This window comes from Aythya ferina (genome assembly GCF_964211825.1).
Source record: "Aythya ferina genome assembly, chromosome: 1".
NCBI classification, from domain to species: Eukaryota; Metazoa; Chordata; class Aves; order Anseriformes; family Anatidae; genus Aythya; species Aythya ferina.
The window spans coordinates 31,948,109-31,966,079 of NC_140296.1; the positions used below are offsets into that span (position 1 = coordinate 31,948,109).

The 17,971-nt window shown below is 41.9% G+C and overlaps 1 protein-coding gene across 1 annotated transcript in view; it reads left to right on the plus strand.

The window, feature by feature from the left end:
- The first annotated feature begins 2,398 nt into the window (after positions 1–2,398).
- VWA8 (von Willebrand factor A domain containing 8) overlaps positions 2,399–17,971 on the plus strand; it is a 192,288-nt gene continuing 176,715 nt past the window's right edge. The window contains exons 1-2 of the mRNA XM_084510032.1: positions 2,399–2,574; positions 11,887–11,964. Coding sequence (XP_084366158.1) covers positions 2,445–2,574; positions 11,887–11,964 — 208 coding nt within the window. The 5' untranslated portion in view covers positions 2,399–2,444. The remainder of the gene's footprint in view (positions 2,575–11,886; positions 11,965–17,971) is intronic.

Consider the following 17,971-nt stretch of genomic DNA (forward strand, 5'->3'; position numbering starts at 1 on the left):
AAAGCATTTAGCTTGACAGGTATATATATACATATATACACACATAGAGGCAGAAAAAGGCTTTCTTTTACTGTGTGAAATTACTGTGAATCTGTACAAAATTTTGAAAACTGTCTTTATTTCTAGTATAGCATAAAATCTATTTGGTATTCAGGTTATGTATTTAATTGCTTGGATACTTGTTGCAATTACTACCATTTATTATTCTATAAATATGACAGAGAATCAATGTAATCTTCTAATTAAATATCCTAGAGTGCAAATATATTTTCATAAATTATTCTATTGTTATTGCACCTCATTGGCATTCTACTTGACTCTTGCTTAGCCTATCTCAGAAACACAGAATGGCTAAGGTTGGAAGGGACCTCTGGAGGTGTCCAGTGCTCAGCTGCCCGCCCAGCACAGAAGTGCTGCCTGGTGCTCACAGGGAGCCTCCTGCCTGCCCCTTGGTGCCCACTGCCCCTGGCCTGGCGCTGGGCACCCCTGAACAGAGCCTGGCTGCGGCCTCTTTGCCCCCTCCCTGCGGGGATTCCCAGCCCTGGGGGAGATCCCCCTGAGCCTCCTCTTCTCCAGGCTGAGCAGTCCCAGCTCTCCCGGTCTCTGCTCACAGGAGAGGTGCTCCAGGCCCTTCCTCATCAGGGTGGCCCTTCACAGGGCTCTCTACAGCATGTCCAGGTCTCTCCTATTTTGGGGGCCCAGAAGCAGATGCAGAACTCCAGATGCTATCTTTAGCCTCCTGCATTCATGATTTGACTTTTCAAGAAATTAGGGCAATATCCATAAAAAGGATGTTTCGATTTATTTTACTCTGCCTTAGATCCAGAAAGCAGGTTCACAGACCTATATTAGGTACTCAGAATAGAATTTACACCCAACTAGCATGGCAGCCAACGTGAAGCACTAAAGATCACTAAATCTCACAGCTTTGAAATGTTTAGAGCACCTAATGCTGAGCTGCAGAAATGCATATAGTCTTGTTATATGATCATATGCAGAAATGCATATGATCATATATGCAATATGCACATCGCATATATTCATAACTCAGAACATCTTTTTTTGGGCTTAGAAGTCTAAATTGTCTATGTTTAAATAGATGATTAACTCCCTCTTTAGCAGTTGTCCTTTGGGATAATTGTTCAATGCTTAAAAGAGGCACGAAATGGGAGATTTATTGGAGGAAACTTCTCCCAGCCCTGTGGATACTGAGATACCGAAAAAATGAAGTACAGGTAACAAAGATGGTGACTTGACTGGCTTTGACCTTCAGTTAAGCTCTTTATTTATCTTCTTACTAGTGCTAAGACCCAAGTCTAGTGGATTTTCTTTGAAACTAGTCCTAAACCATTATTGTTTTTTTTTTGACATTTGGACCTAATGTAAGTTTCAGTCTTTAACAAAATACCTTTAAATATATTCAAGAGCAGCAACTTTAGTTAAAACGTGAAAGTTTTGAACTGTATTGTCATACCATTACCTTTATAAGTCTTATATCTAAACACTGTGTGTAAAATATCACACCAGAGGAACTTCCGTGTTGGTTTAAATTCTTCATGAGTGACAAAAAAATCTTTTTTTTTTTTTCCAATGTATCGAAGAGGTGGCCCTGGGAAAGTAGGGCACATGAATTTAGCAAGCTGTGACAGAATCTGAGAAATTAGAAAATACCTTTTACATGTAAATTTATGGTAGGAGCTGCTCCCCATATGTTGTTTTCCAGGGTGTTTTAAACCTTTATTAGATGTTTTACAGACTTCAGACGCTTCATAAAAAATCATGTCTTTCTCATAGCGACCACTCCAACCATCCTTACTGAACGCAAACCTAAACCTGCCATCTGATACATCAATACCTCTTTTTTTTTTAATGCCTTGCTTCACATTGATAAATTCCTGCCTTTCCTACTGAAAAGCTTCAAACTTTGAACTGTTTCTTTGTGAAGCTGTGGGGCATGGTTAACTGCTTAAAGGCGACATAACAGATTAAGTTCTCTCCAGGAGCAGCCCCGAGCAGTGTTTGCTAGGGTGTATGTCTGCATTTCGGTGCAGCTGTGTAGCCCACCCAGCAGGGTTTGGGACTCTGCTTTGAGGGGAGCAGCCCTCCCTTTCCTAAGGGACGCGGAGAAGCGATTGCATTTCGCATTCAAGCAGCGGCCAGGAGAGCTGGGGCTGCTCAGCCTGGAGAAGAAGAGGCTCAGGGGGACCCCCCCAAGACCTGGGAGGACTTGAAGGGAGGGGACAAGCCGCTCGCAGCCCCCAACCTCCCCTCTTGCCCCGCTGCAGGCTCGCCCCAACGCCCTCCCCGGCCGCCGCTGAGCCCGGCTGTAGTTTCCGGCGGGGCGCTGTGCTGCGGCGCTTCCCTCCCCTTCCCTTCCCCTTCTTCCCTTCCCCTTCTTCCCTTCCCCTCCTTCCCTGCCCGGGCCCGGCTGCCTGCCCTCGGCCATGCAGCGGCAGCTGCTGTGCCTGGGCGGCGGGGCCGGGGCCCCCGCAGCGCGCAGGGTCCGCCTGCTCCTGCGGCAGCTGCTGGCGCCGCGGCCCGGCCGCCCGGAGCTGCGGGCGCTGCACGGCTCAGGTAACGCTGCCCCCGCAGCCCCCTGCCCCGGGTTTAGCCGGGGGTGTGTGTGTGTGTGTGTGCCCCCAGCCCTCGGGGGAGCCCCGAGGGTTGGGCTGGGGGCTTGTGGTGCTGGGTGCCGGGCTGAGGCTCTCCGTAGCTTCTCCTTTAGTATCTCTCACCCCTGGAGAAGCAGGAGGAGCCCCTGCTATGAGTTGTGTACTGCAGAGGTTCAGTGCATCCCATGCCTGTGTCTTAGGGCTTTGGCACGCCACGAAGGCAAAGCTGCTGTCGTTGCTCCCAAGGCAGACGCATGTATGAGTTTCTGGAAGAGGATTCCCAAAAACGCTGGTCACAGCGCTGGGGTTGACCTTGAGCTCGCTCCATGACGTGAAGGCTGCCCTGGGCTGCCCTGGGTATCCTCTGGTGCCCTCCGAGACAGGTGACGGCCCTGTGCGGAGCTGGGCTGGGGGTGGGAAGCAGGGACATATGCCACGGGTGGCTGGAGCTTTTTGGGATGAAAGCCAAAAGCATCAAAACTGCTAAACATAGAGGGATGATGAGCAGCCGTGTGTTGACAAAACAGAGTCACCGAGAGACAGCTCTGGTGGCCGGGCACTCGCTAAAGCTCTTAGTTACACCCCTTACACACCATTTGCATCCACTTTTGTTTCCTGAGTTTGTGTATTAGTTTCCTGAGTTCATTTCTTACACATGTTTGCTTCTTGCACCCCATTACGGGGATGACTAACGTTGTGAACAAGGAGAAATTCAGTGAAATAAAGCAGTAGCAAATGCAGTATTACTATAGGTACTTCATACAGTACGGTAAAATTCAGTGTTTTGGGACATAACTGACTGTAACTTAGCAATAGTCATGAATATGCTGGATATGTGTATGAATAGTAAAAGTATTCCCAGTTACAATTAATGAGTTTTGGTAGGAGGATTTAAATCTCGTGCCTCAAAGCTCTAGACAGTGTTGTAGTTAGAGACAGGGAAAGATGTGACATTAGAGCTATTTGCTCTCTCAGGTGCTGAGACACCTCAGTCATCATAGTGGTTTGAGGCCTTGATGTTAGGATTGCTATTCTTCATTTTCTTTTTGTGCTTTTTTTTCTCTCCCCATTTTATTTTAAAGATGCTCGCATGTCCTCTTGTAAGCCCTACTGGCCCTCTGAGACTACTGAGGATCTGAAAAGATGGTGTCAAGTGTTGTATGCAATATATGTTTCTGCTATTTCTGTGGGGCTGCACTAATTGTGAGTCCTGCTGTAACAAGTGTCAAGGTTGCGTGTCTCTTCCCTCCTGAAAAATAAAATATTTTCAAAGGGCTGGAAGCTGTTAACAGTCAGGTAAACAGCAAATTGTTGCGTGCACAGTAATTTGGATCTGACATCCCTGCCAGGTCTGATTTGCTCTCTGTGAAGGTACTTTTTAAGTTTAAGGGAGAAACTGTTATCTGGTTTTGTCCTGTTGTATGTGAAGGAGTCATCCTCAGCTTTTCAGCTCTGTCTTGACAACGCAAATTTGGCTTGCTGGTGCCTGGGGAAGTGCTGGAGCTATTTAGTGGTAAAGAGAAATCTCAGAGTGCAACATTGAGGCACACGGTGATCAAAGGGTAACTGGAGTAGCTAGGAAGGGTTTGGGCTTGCACAACTTAGTTAATGAGGAAAACCTGATTTATAGGAGTAAATATCACAGAAGGCTGTTGCTCTAATATTCATTTTTTTAATGCAGGTTTCATGTTTCCTTCCAAAAGACTGGAGAAAAATCAAGATCTTACAGACTACAGTGTTGTTTGTGATTAATTATTATTTTAAACACATTTTTTAGCTGAGCAAAGTGCAGTTCTCTGGACCTCAGTTAACTGGCATTTAATTACTTTCATCTGTCTATCTGTATGTAATAGAAAACTTTCAAAAAAAATCTGATGAAGTAGGCGATATCGGAGATGTTTTAAGGCGTTGGAGGAAACAAAGGCTGAATTTGGTGAGAAATTAACAGATTAAAAAAAACACCACCACACATAGTTGTGTTTTAAGCCTAAAAGGTGTCAATAATACATACAGGAGGTTTTGTCTGCTGGATGTAACCCAGACAATTGTGAATACTGTATCAGACTTCAAAGTCCTGTAATGTTAATTGTCAGTATACAAATCTAAGTGATTGTGGTAAATATTTGTCATCTGAAAGAAGACTGTGAATGGGAGCTTTTTTATTATTATTTTTCTTTGTCCAGGTCTATCACTTTACAAAACCAAACGATGTGGTTGATGATGGAAGTTAACTCACATTTCCATTTTCTGACTTTACCTGGGTCATTATCTTGTTGGAGTTCAAAATGTTGACAGCTGGGAGTGTGGTTCTGGCAATACCTTGTTCATTCACAAAACTACAGCAAGGCCTTATGAATGGTTGCAGTGCCATCACAACTGAGAAGGCAGCGAATGGAAACAGGGTCTTTTAAAGCCAGTTGTCCGTGGAGTCATGCCTGAGTTATTTAAAATTATTCTAACATTTAAGAGAGGAAAGGTTGGTGGCAGAAAAATGTGTCTTTTATTAGACTCACTGATATAGCTGGAAGAAAGGGATGAGCTGTCAAGCAGATAACCTTCAGGGTATACATGGTCTTTGGTAGGCCTTCACAGTTCTCATGCGTAAATGTCAGTAAATAGCTTCTGAGTTTTAATATTTGGCAGTTGTTCAAAATTCAAGTTTTCCTGTTTAGCAGCTGTTACAATCAAGGTACGTGTCAGTGTGTTTTGCAAGTCCTGCCTGTTTTAATCCAGAAGGCTGAAGCTGAACCTGCTTGGCAAACTCAGGGACTTCCCGAATAGTTGCATAGGAGATGCCATGGTGAATTTTGAAGGCTCTGTTGTCTAATTTGTTACCTTTACAGTAAATAGGAACTTCTCAAAACAGCTCAAAGCAGCAGAACTAGGATTCTGGACTCGAGGAGTGCGGACTTTTGCTTATTTGGGAGATTTGGGAGGCAGAATCCCTCGGATAACAACCAGGTGCCTGGGAGAGGTGAGCCTTTCTTAAAGAAGCCTTAATGACAGCTCAGGAGCAAATGATCCTGCAGTGCAGGAGGATCTGGTCTTTCAGCAGCAAATGCTTGGCCAAGCAGGGAACCTCTCAATGAACTAAAGCACAATGAAGGATCATACAAAAATGCCACAAGGAATAAGGAGAGGCAACAGAAGAGGACTTTAAAGAAGTACCATTTAATATGCATGGACAAAATCCTTCCTGTATGACAAGCTGTGGATCTTGAGTCCAGAAAGACCGAGATAAACTTGAGGACTGGATCAAGAGAAACCTGAAAAAGTTTAAGAAGAAGTGTGAAGTCCTGCCACTGGTCTTAAGTAGCAGCTTTGCAGAAAAGGACGTGGGGTTGCAGTGGGCGAGTGGTTGAATATGACCTGATGCTTCACTCTTATACAGAATAAAGCAAACTACAGGTAGGGCCATGTTAGGAGGAGAATGGGCAATGCAAGGGAGAGTCCATAGCTTGAAGGCACACCTGGAATCCTGTGTCCAGTTGTGGGTTCCCTAATTCTAGGCAAATTCTGAGAAGCTGATGAAATCTGCTGGAGGATTACCAAAGTTGTCAGGGGCTCAGAGCACCTGCTGGTGAGGAGAAGCTGAGCGGACTGGGTTTGTTAGTCTTACATGGAGAAGCCTAAGGGAGGAGAAAACTATTTGCAACTTCCAGTTATAATTACAAAGATGAAACCTAACTATTTAATAGGCATGGATAATATAGCAAGAGGCAGTGCTTGCAAATTGAGGCTTGGGAGGTTCAGGCTGGGCAAGAGGACAAACCTTTTTCACTAGGAGAGTGGTGCAGCAGGGCAGGAGGTTAGCTGGAAGGGTTGTGGACTCACCATCCGTGAAGGGTTCTGAGACTCCATCAGACAGAGCCAAAGTGGGTCTGACCCAGTCTGGTTGTAAGCTGATGTTGAGCAGGAAGCTGGAGAAGCTGACCTTCAGAGTCCCTGCCAACCAACATTTATAAGATTTTTTTTGATAACTGATGAAATGAACAGTTTAGCATTTCTTTGACATGGCAAACATACTGCTAGGATATACTCTGAAATGTGCGTGTCAAGCCTTCGTGAGATCCTCATTGCATTAAACATATTTAAAACTTTCATTTCACATCTTAAAACTTGTGCAACTGAGCACTGTCAGTGTCCCTGCCTTTAGGTTATGCTGGTGGCCCAAATGAGAAATAGCTCTAGGCTAAGAAATGATTGTAAGCTTCTGTCAGGGCTAGATGTCAGAGAAGTTTCCACATTCACGTTGTTGATCCTCAAAAAATACACAGAAATGGAGGAAAAGGATCGCTTCCTAGAGTAAGCACAAAGATTTTGTTTTAGTGACACTTTGAACTTACTTCAGTAAAGAGGACCACTAGGCTAAAGTAGGTAATTGAAAAATCAAAAAATTAGAAAATTAGGAAGTCTAACAAAAATGTTGGGTAAAAAGTGAGTAATGTTCAAATGTTATGTTTGAAGTCATTATTTTGCTTTCTTAGAAATAAAGGAGAAACCAATTATTTTGTTCAGAAAAAAAAAAAAAGCGACTTAAATGAGTTTTTTTTTTTTGCTTAAGTTGGAGATGGGCTTTGCTGTGTAGACTCCCAGCTATTTCAGTGCTGTCAGCCTGCGGTGTCACAGCGGCAGCAGGTAAGCTCTACCTCATCTGTATGTGACAAGAGTGCAGGAGTAAACCTGGTGAGTGCAGGGAGTGTGTTTCTGTCTGTGACACCAATGTGTTTCAGAGGCTGCCAGTACCCACACAAGATGCAGGATTAGTTTTGATGTTACCCAGTGACTGGGTACGACGTTTGCAGCCATGAAGATGCCCAGCAAGAGCCAGCGTGAAATGAGAGAAATCAGTTGAGTAGACATGGCTGCTTTTCTTCCTGAAGAAAGTATTCAGAAAGGTTGAGTACAAATATGATTTGAAAGTGTTTCTGTTTCTTAAAAAAAAGTTGGCTTCTCAAAGATGAGGGCAGACAACCTTTTCTGTGCTCTTATGCACATGTGCTGGATAAGTACCAGCTGAAAGCTATGTTTTTTCTTCTTTTTCTTCATATTATAGTGAAATGAAGACCTGAAAATACACAGTTGTATGTAATTTAGAGATTGAATTTCTCTCTAGTAAGTGTGATCTAGTCCTGTAGAAATTAATGTTAGCAAGCCTTAGCACCTTTCCGGTTTTAATATGCTTTTGCAGGCTCCACGCAGGTGGATGGTCACATGAAAGCATCCGTGGGGGGTGAGAAGAGAGGTCCATCGAGTCCTCCTGTTGTGTGTCAGAGCTGTTGGTGGGAGATGCTGGAGAAGGAGCTCAGGGTGTCTGTGCAGCAATGCTCTGCCAAAGGGCTTGGCCAGCCTCCAGCTGCTGCCTCTGTGCCATGGGGGCTTGGAGCAAGGGCTGGTGCCTTTCCCTTTCAGTGGACCGAGGGGAAGAAATAGGCCTGAATTCACCTGAAGAACACTTCTTTTTTTAATGGGGAAAAAGCAAACGTGTGTATTCATATTGTTACCTACCTGAAATGCAGCTCTGAAGAAGAGAGAACAGCAAATTCAGTGTGTTGCGGTTTCTGGCTAGCTGCATATACACGTTAGTCCCCATTTCATGAGGGATGCAATGCAGACCTCTCCTATCACGTAGTAGAAAGAGGTCACTGCATGTATTGAGACTGTTTTCCTATCTCCTTGATTCAGAGAGTCTCCTCAAGGTCCCATTACTGGGTCATTGTAGTTATGTGCCCCCAATTGCTGACCCATATTGCTCTTAAACTACCTGCTGTGTCTTTATGTTGACAACCTGCTGTATGGGATGTCACACTTACCTTTAGATTCTGGCTTATTTTTGCTTTGTTTTAGCAGGCATGGCTCTTTGTACATCAGGCACTGCTTGTATTCCACTGTCTTCCCCAAAGACCGTGGTGACCAAGATTACTATTTTCTGCGTGGGAGATGAGAAACCAGGGCACATCGTCACCTCCTCACCTCTACAGCTTTTGTCCACAACAGTGCAGCAGGAGCTTTTGAGCTGGGCTGGAGTATTTATAGGGTGTGCCATAATTTGCAGCAGAGACGAATCGCTTGGGATACACGTTCCCAAATTGTGAATTTTGCTGATTTTAACACCACAGCTCTACCAGGCAGGCTGTTGTCTGTTCCTTGCCAGCTGGTGAAACATTGGGAAGAGCCTATCTGGGGTGATATCTCTGCTCAAAGAGTTCAGAAACGCAGTGGAAATGGAATAACCAAACGTGAGACTTCAGAATAAGTACAGAAGAAACAAATGAGACAAGAAAATCTAGCCCAGGTGGAAGTGTGTGATAAGATTAGTGGGCTAATCCCCCCTGTGCTCATTTAGCTAAGAAGAGAGACTCTGCTGTCTTGGTTCGTTATTGCTTCAAGTTCTCTTAAACACTGTTAGTATTTTTGCTTTGTGGACAGATGCAAGTTTGAGGCAACGTTTGTCTCCAGCCAGCATCAAAGCTGTCAGAAGCCAAATACACTTAGTGTTAGGGATTTGGTGTGCTTACCTCTCTCCACCTCTTTCCTGTAGTTCCCTCCCACCCCAATTTTCACTAAAATACCTAGGGTCCACTGATGGCTGGAATACTTGCTGAATTTCTGGAAACGTGAAGATGTGTTGGCCAGGGATTAGCATTTTATAGCCTGACATAAATACCACCAGAAGAGATGAATTCTCCATTTTTCACCTCGACCTAATTAATTTTTATTATTTTTTTTTTAAGTAGAGGAAAGCAGCTAAGGCTTTTCAGTGCTGTGCCAATAAAATAGGTGATTAAAACTCTCTTGTGTAGACGATATCATCGTTGCAGTGTATTAGAGCAGTCTGACACCTTGTTATTTTGGCATCTGGCATCTTGTCCCGCCTGTGTTTTGGAAGGCTGCGTATGCATGAAAGAGTATTTACAGTTGGAGCTGAGGTGATTCAAGCTAGAAGCTCATTAGTCATACACTCTTGTCTCCTTGCATGTTGGCTGGGGAATGGTGAGAAAATAAACTGGCACTAATTTCCTGAGGATATCTCAGGCAACCTGCTCTTTTTAGAATGTTAAAATTCTTCCAAGCTGAGCTAATGAGAGAGGTGTCAATTTTTTGCAGGAAGCAGTGGGCCTCTAGGATGCTTTCCTCAACTCGGAGGCATTTTGGTAAACCCTTCAGCTGTTTCCCAGTGCGAAGGAATGGATGGAGCTGCAGCAGAAGAAAGGGAATGGGAGGCGATGCCTGTGCTGTAAAATAGTATTTCTTGGTTTAAAACTTAAGAGAAGTGGACGAAACCCTGGGAGTGTCAAAGCCTACAGTGTCTCTTAATACCTGTGGTGGATGTGTTTTTTCTCTGGCAGCTCTCTGGGTTAAATTTAATTTAATTTAAAATATGTAAGAGTTCACAGAACCTGCTCCAGGCAGGGAGAGGGGGGGACTGCTTGGTGCCACTTGGCCTTAGGACCAGGGGTGGACCCTTGGCTGCCATTTACATGGCAGCATTGCTGTTGTGTCCCACTTTCTGGAAAGCCATTTGAGCACTGGATCATTGCATAAAATGTGGGAACAACCACCAACTGGCCATCTGCTGTCAATATTTTATAGAAAAAAAAAAAATGGTGGGCTAAGTATTTGGGCTTGGGGGGGCTACATAAAAACCCAATTGCAGGCATATATGTCTGGCTGCGAATCCCAGTCTCAGGGGCATGGTTGAGCACTTAAATTTGGGAGTAAGTCACCTGCATTGCTTTCTTCTTGGCTTCTTGTTTGTTGCTGTAGGTGATGCCTCGCTGGCTGTATGAACCTAGTCCTACATGTGTAGTGTTTCCTATGGGTGGTGTGGATAGCATCAGAGCATGAATTCTCAGTCCTGTGAGATCTGTGGTTACACCTGGGTATACCAGTAACGAACTGCATTGGAGTGCACAAGTATAGTCACTGGTGATTGAAAGGAGAGCCACCGTATTCATGGCAGCAGTTTTGGTTGCCTCTGTTGGTTTGGACAAGCTTCCTCTTCAACATCACCCTCTCTGTTTCCAGCATTAGCCTTCTGAACTCATTGACTCCTTAGGTAGTGCTGGACCCAGGCAACTGGAAGCTGCCTCCTCTTGGATGCTGCCGGACAAAATAACAAAAGGATTTGTGGAGTTGGATCTTGTTCACGGGCTACGTCTTTCCTATGTCCCGTTTCTCAGAAAAACACAAGCATAAACAGTTCTAAAACTTGGCCTCAGTTCATGGAAAGGTGGTGTAATCAGAGTGCTGTGGCAAAACTGCACCCAGAGCACAGTCACTGTAATCCCCTCCATCCTCACTACAGTGCCTGTTAGGCAGTGAAGGTGGCGTTATCTCCAATAACAGGAATGGCAAAAACATCATTTTTTCTGGAGTCATCTTAGCTTTGTGGTCTTAATGCTTCAGAACTTGTTTGCATGGCCCAGATGGTCTTGAAAAAAAAAAAAATGAAAACTTTGAGTTTGTTACCACTCTGCAGCTCATTTTCTTGGCCTCGTGGGTTTTGGCTGTAGTGATGTTTTTCTGTGTGACCACTGCCTTCTTGGTGCTCGCCCATTTCCTGGCTGCAAACTAGATTTCAGTTCTGATTTCCATGAGAAAGTACACAGGGCATGCCTTGCGATTGAATTGGAGCCTGCCAGTGCAGAAAGACAGATAAGACAGGCAGGTCCTAGTAAGTGGCCAGTAAACAAAATGGCAGGTACTTTAGTGCTAGTGAAATCCAGAGCAAGACATGCTCAAGACCTCTCAGACCTTGAAAAGGTGCCAAATTCTACAGCTGCGTAGTCAGGGAGTGCAGGAAGGGCCCATTGGTATGAATATATTGTTTTGTACCTCCAAGAGACACTGTTTCAGGCTGCCTGAATACCCAAGAAAATTATCGTCCCTAGAAGTTTTTCTTAGTGCTATTTCTGGAGCCAGACAAGGATTTCATTTAAAGAAGTCAGCAATGGCATCTGGAAGAGGGTTCTTTGGTGAGTTTGACTTCCATAGCTCCCAACAAAGTAAGTTATGGTTATAACAATTAAAGGGAAAAGCTGAGGAACATTAATTGAATGTAAATTCTACGTGTACCTGATCTATCAAGAGACAGCAGAGCCTAATTAGTTCTCAAACTAATAGTTCTCAAACACTTTGGAGGCTGCTCTGTGAATACATAATCAGCGTTACAATAGCAGGTTTATGTTGTAAACTTAATATAAACATATTTTACCCTTTGCAAGTTTCTAGGAACTAAAAGGCTTTTTTCTCTCTCTGTTTTATTTTTTAGGTGATGCTGTCACTATTGGAGATGTGTCCTTTAAACTCAAAACACTGAAGAACCCAGAATTTGTTCCACAGAACTACAGTAAGAATCTGTTTTCCATGTGAAATGGTATCGAGGCTTTGTTCTAACAACTTTTACATCTTCTAAGCACCCCACTGACTTTATTGAAATTATCTAAGAAATGTGTTTTGAAAAAGCATGCACATTGGGGAAGGCTATCTTTACTGAGTACATATAACCTATATAACCTGCTATAACCCTTATTTTGAATCCCTTAATTTTTACTGTAAGTTGTCACGTTAGTCAGTGGGATGGTAGAAGGACTCATGTATGCTTACATATTTTCTCATCCATCAATTTCTTCTAAAAATACTACAGTAATCTCAAACTGATCATAAAACTGTGGCAGTTTAAGATTATTGAGATTAAGATTATTATTCAGTTGCAACATGATTATATTTCTTAGGAGTTTTCTGCTATATGAGAGATGTATGAGATTTTTCTACTGTGATATTTAGTATTTCCAGATTTTCATATTATTGTTGTAAGCAAATGATCTTCAAAATCCATCAAGTTGATGAGAAGTCAGTAAAAAGTACAATCACACACTAAAAAAGTACAATCAAATACTTAGCCAAAGTCATTGCTCACTATGCAAAATAGCAATGTGCCTATGTATACTTACAATCGATTCACATTATGTTTTGGTACCTTATTAAAAAATACCAACTGTTCATAGCCACCTGTATTTCCTCCTCTTTGTTTGTTGAGACTACACACATCTGAGCTTTTTCTTTTTGTACCGTGGATCAGTGAATGAGTCAGGCTTTGGTTGTGGCATCTCCTAGCGCAGTACGGGCCAACTCTTTCCTGTGGATCCAAAACGGTCACTTACTATTTCACATATGGATGTCTAAAACAAAATAAAACAACAAACAAACAAACAAAAGCAACTGATTATTCCACCCAGATCAATTTTCAAATCAAATCCAAGCACACGTGCTATTCTAAAGGGGTACGTAGGTCGTACACTATGTTTAGAGATGGCCACACGCTGAGAAATCCCAGGCCCTGTTCTTACTGGGCCTGCAAGTTCCTACAGCTTGAGTGTAGTCGTTCACTTCAAGTGAATTTGCTTTCCAACATGTCTAGATTAATTCCATGACGTTTGAGGAGGACACCAAGAAAACTGCAGGGTGATTTGGGGTGTGTGTGTCTGTTTTGTATTTTGGATGGGAAGGTGGGTAGTTCTTCTTGTGTTTTGGGGTACAGGTGTGCAGCGAGTGCTCCTGGCACAGGGTCAGAAAAGGCAGGAGCTGCCGCGTGGAGGTTTATATTGTTGCATTCTTAGGCAATAGTGCCAAAGTTCATCAGACATTCCTTGTTTTGTAATAACTGTGGGTTAGTAGACTTGTGTTACTATTGCCGTGTTTCAACTAATTCCTTAACTATCCTCTTTGAGAAATGCAGTCCTTCGTCCTGAAGCGAATCTTTCTGCAACTTCCTTGCACTTAGGATAAACTTCAGGTGCATAAATAATAAATGTGTATTGACCTGTTTGTCTTTCGAGAAGTGTAGCAGGAACAGCAAAAAGGAGATTTAATTTGTGTTCAGTCAGTGATTAGTTTGAGGCCTGCCAGACAGCTCTGCACTGGGGCTGGGGGACTTCTTCCCTCTAATTCCCAGAGGCACGAGGCCATGACACCTTCCTGCCAGGTGATGTAAGGTACCAAAGATGTCCTATGGCGTGTGTCACTCCTTGTTTTTACAGGGTAGCCCACGGAGAAAGAGTTGCTGTTTTAGACTGTACTAATACTTCCCATACCTTGTGAGCTCCCTAGGAACGTGGCCAAACAGTTGAGAAATGCTGCTCTGTGTTACTACTTTTTATAGCCTCTCAAACTATAAACTATAGGGTTTTTTTTTCATCACTGTTTCCTATGCTTATTTTATCATCCTGATCACAAACGAAGTACATTGGATCAGAGTACTCATTGACCTGGACAACCATTTTTCTTATTTACATTTCTTTTGTGTTATTTTGCTTTCTGATTTTCTGTGCTGTACCAAATGTGTTAATTTTAACAATGCCTCTCTGCCTTCCACTTTTCCATACCTTGGCAGTCCTTATTACATGCTTTGGTAAATCTGTGCTTTCCTGCAACATAAATGTTAGCTCTGTGTGGCAACAACAACATCTCTTTCAGTTCTTTGGACTGAAAAAAGTAAGAGTGTGAAAACATGGTAGAATCAAATTAGAAGATTTTTTTAGTTAGTGATTATAAGAAGGAAAAAGTGGTTGAAAACTAGTTTCAGTTTCGTGAAACTGTACAAATTTATGGGATTTTAGCTAAAATCTGTTTCTACAACTAAAAGTGAAATTTATTAGCAAATATTGCATGTATTATTAGTTGCTTCTCTTATAAGGTAATCATAATTGCAAGAAGCCTGTCATGCTTGAAATATTGTTGTTCATCCGTATTCACGTACTTAATAGTATGATTATTTGAGGTATATGGTTTTGCTTATAAATCTAAGTATTAAAGTAGCTAAATGAAATCAAGTAAAATCAATTTCTAATACTTCAGTACTTTTTTTTTTATTTGTTCAGTTTCTATTTAGGAAATTTTTATACTTCAATTGTTAAGTTTTATATTTATTTAGTATGGAGAACAAAGTTTACTCCCTTAGTGAAATTCAGTTGATTATATTGATGCCATGTAAATTTTATCTTCCTTTTGAGGCATTTAGAGAGTATAAGCATTACTTTCAGAGCACGTTTTTTAAGTGAGTTTTTGGTTTACTGTGTGAAAGATTGTGCTGTAGATACAGGATGTCTTGGTGTAAAACAAATAAACTTGCATATTTGTGTTCATCTGTAAACTAATATGTCCTATCATTTAAAATGCTTTAATAGTAGCTAATACTGAATTTAAAATGATCAAGATACTTACCTCAATTCCTTTAAACTAATACTAGGAATAGTTTGACCACCCAGGTAAGTGGGAAATTCCCCTGAAGATGTCTGGAGTCACTTAGCCCTTGTAATGTTTGCAAAGGAGAAAGAACTAAGAGGAGGGAACTGAGGCAGTTAGAGTTCATTTACTGGTACTGCAAATAACTCCTATCTAGCTCATCATATGTGTAGGGTAAGCTTCTGCTCTTGCTATTCTGCCAGATAATAACTATGGTAAAATTCAGTAATGTTGGAAGTGCATATCTATAATTTACAGTGAATTTTAGGGATGTTATAACTTATTCTATACTCAGCAGTATTATTCTAGGCTTAAAAACAGCCTTAGGAATCTGTAAAAATAAAATAAAATGCTAACATAATAAGGAACATTAATGTATTAAGTACCTACAAAACCCTGGCTTTGTCATTTTGTCACATAATTGATACCAAAATACTGTATTCTTTGTGTTACCAAATTAAACTGATTTTTTAAAGTCCTTTTTTGAACCTTGTTACATTTTATAGAAACGCATAGGATGTGTGCTGCTGGTTACCTTCTGTTTTCATGTCCTTGGTTTTTAGGCTTATGATAGGTATGTACAGCCTCACTACGGAGTGCTCCATTTTGTACGTTAATATAAAACATTAATTTGTTTTGCTATTGTCAGCCAATGGCTTTTTCTTGGAAGATAATAATTAAAGGTACATAAAATCTAAATTGTTCTTATTTCTTTTTATAAGTGACAAGTAAAAATGAGTCATACACAAGGGAATTTTGTTAATGGGGCTTCTGTCGTAACTATGTCTGACAGTCTGGAAAGCGGGCACTTATTTTTCTCTGCTTGTTCTTTTATCAGTTAAAATAAAACCTACGTTTTTTAAATCTCACTGTGCCTGAAAAGCATGATAATTTCTTTCATTATACTTTGGAGAAACTTTTGTATGGCTTTCCATGACGGTTTAGATCTAAAATCGAATTATGAGAATGCAAATTATTATTTATTTTTTTTAAGGTTGAGTTCATCTCAGTGCACTGCTTTCGTTAATGGTTTCTGGAAATTTTATGAAAATGATGATGTACCTGATATTTCGTGTTTATTAATCTTGACAAAAAAATTCCTAGCATAGCTCTTCCAGTACACTTTGTTCGATGACAGTGGATCCTCGTTAGGGCAGGAAATGTGGCAGTGTGTTCGGCTGCAATGCCACGTGGGCTCCGCTCTCTGAGGGTGCAAATGCATTTGGGAATTTGGTTGTATACCTATTGCAGATAACTTTGTTGAATTGTGAAAGGTTAGTTTCAAAGAAATAGTGGTTTTATGCCATATGTTAGGAGTCTGAGCCCCTTCCCCTCAGAAGTGAAATGCGTGTATACCTTAAAGGGTTCAGCACTTCTTACTTGAGTGATAAATCTTGGTAGTTTGGTCAGTTGAGATATATGGGAGGCTTGGTAACGTGAGGAATTTAAACAGAAGGTTTTTGCATATAGTAACGAAATACAAGAAGAAAATAGCACTAAATGGAATTATGTGGTTGAAGGGGATTGTTTTAATGTTGAGGAAATCAGGGCTATTTCTGTGTAGTAGGATCAGTGGTGTCAGCAGCTTCTTTTTTTTTCTCCTTCATCTGAAAGCTCAGAATTGCCTGAACATTAAGATGCCTCCGTGTCCTTGTCCCAGAACGGTATGCACCGCTCGCAGAAGCAGAGAACAAGTGTGTGTGTTCAGTTCTTGCTCGACGGAGCCTCAGCTTTGTGCTGGAATGTGCCTTTCTCCTCTCTGTTTACTTTAAATCTGCAAGTTGCTGAATGCAACACATTACCGAGACAGGTTGGATTGCAGGGTGACTGTAATTTCATGTTAACAAAGATCTTTGTCATTACTTTTCTTCTTTCCTAGCAGAAGGAAAGATGTCTCTTGTCAGAGATGGTGATTATTTCAGCACTTAGTTTTCCTGTAGGCTTGCAACTGATATGCTACTTGCCTCTTAGCACCTAACCAAGAATCTTTAGGGCTTTTTTGTCAATAAAGCTCTGAATGTTTTGCACCATTATCCACATTTTGTCTATACCAAAAGTGATGCAGAGGGAGACAAATGGGCATAGAAACCTTCAGCAAAGGTCTGGGTGCAACTCAGAACCTTGTGCAGACTGTCCCTTGTGCCTCAGAGCAGGGTGAGCTGCATCCGAACCATTCCTGGTAGTTATTTGCCCTCTGTATTCTTACAGTGTGCTATCAGTGTAGATTCCAGAACCAGTCAACCAAAGAATTGCATGAATTGCTCCAAAATCAATTATTCTTTTGTGTGGGGAAAAAAAATATGTTTTGATACCACATTTAGACCTTTTTGGACACACTTCTAATTCATTGGGGTTCCCTCTGTCTACCATAACCATGATGTTCAGATTACTTTTTCTCTTTGCTGCATCTTGCATATTGGAAAACAATTGTTAAGATTTTCATTCATTTCTTTTCTAGGCTGAATTCCAGTAGCTTTACCTTCCCCTTGTCTTCTAAAATTTCTAGACGTACTTCTAGGTCTTTTCTAGAATTACTTGAATGTATCCATGCTGGATTGAGCTCTTGCACTCAAAAGCAGACATGATATGGTCCTCAAGCTGGACACTGAGCTACAGATAACTGCTCTGGCTGTGTATTTTCTGACAAATTGTACATCCAGCTAAGAAAAGTTTCATTTATAGAACCACAGAACCATTAAGTTTGGAAAACCCTTCCAAGGTCCAACCATCCCCCTACTACCAGTGCCACCCATTAAACCATGTCCCTAAGCACCATGTCCAACCTTTCTGTGAACAGCCCCAGGGACGGTGACTCCACCACCTCCCTGGGCAACCCGTCCCAGTGCCTGACAGCTCTTTCTGAGCAGAAATGTCTCCTCATTTCCAACCTGAACCTCCCCTGCTGCAACTTGAGGCCATTCCCTCTGGTCCTGTCACTGGTTACCTGTGCGAAGAGGCCGACCCCCAGCTCCCCACCTCTTCCTTTCAGGTAGTGCATGTTTGTATGTCACTAAGAGAAACTTAATCTTTTGAATCCCATTCAGTGTTCTTTCGATAAAGATGTTTGATTTTACATGATTCCTTTATATTCCCTTTTCATTTATACTCAAATG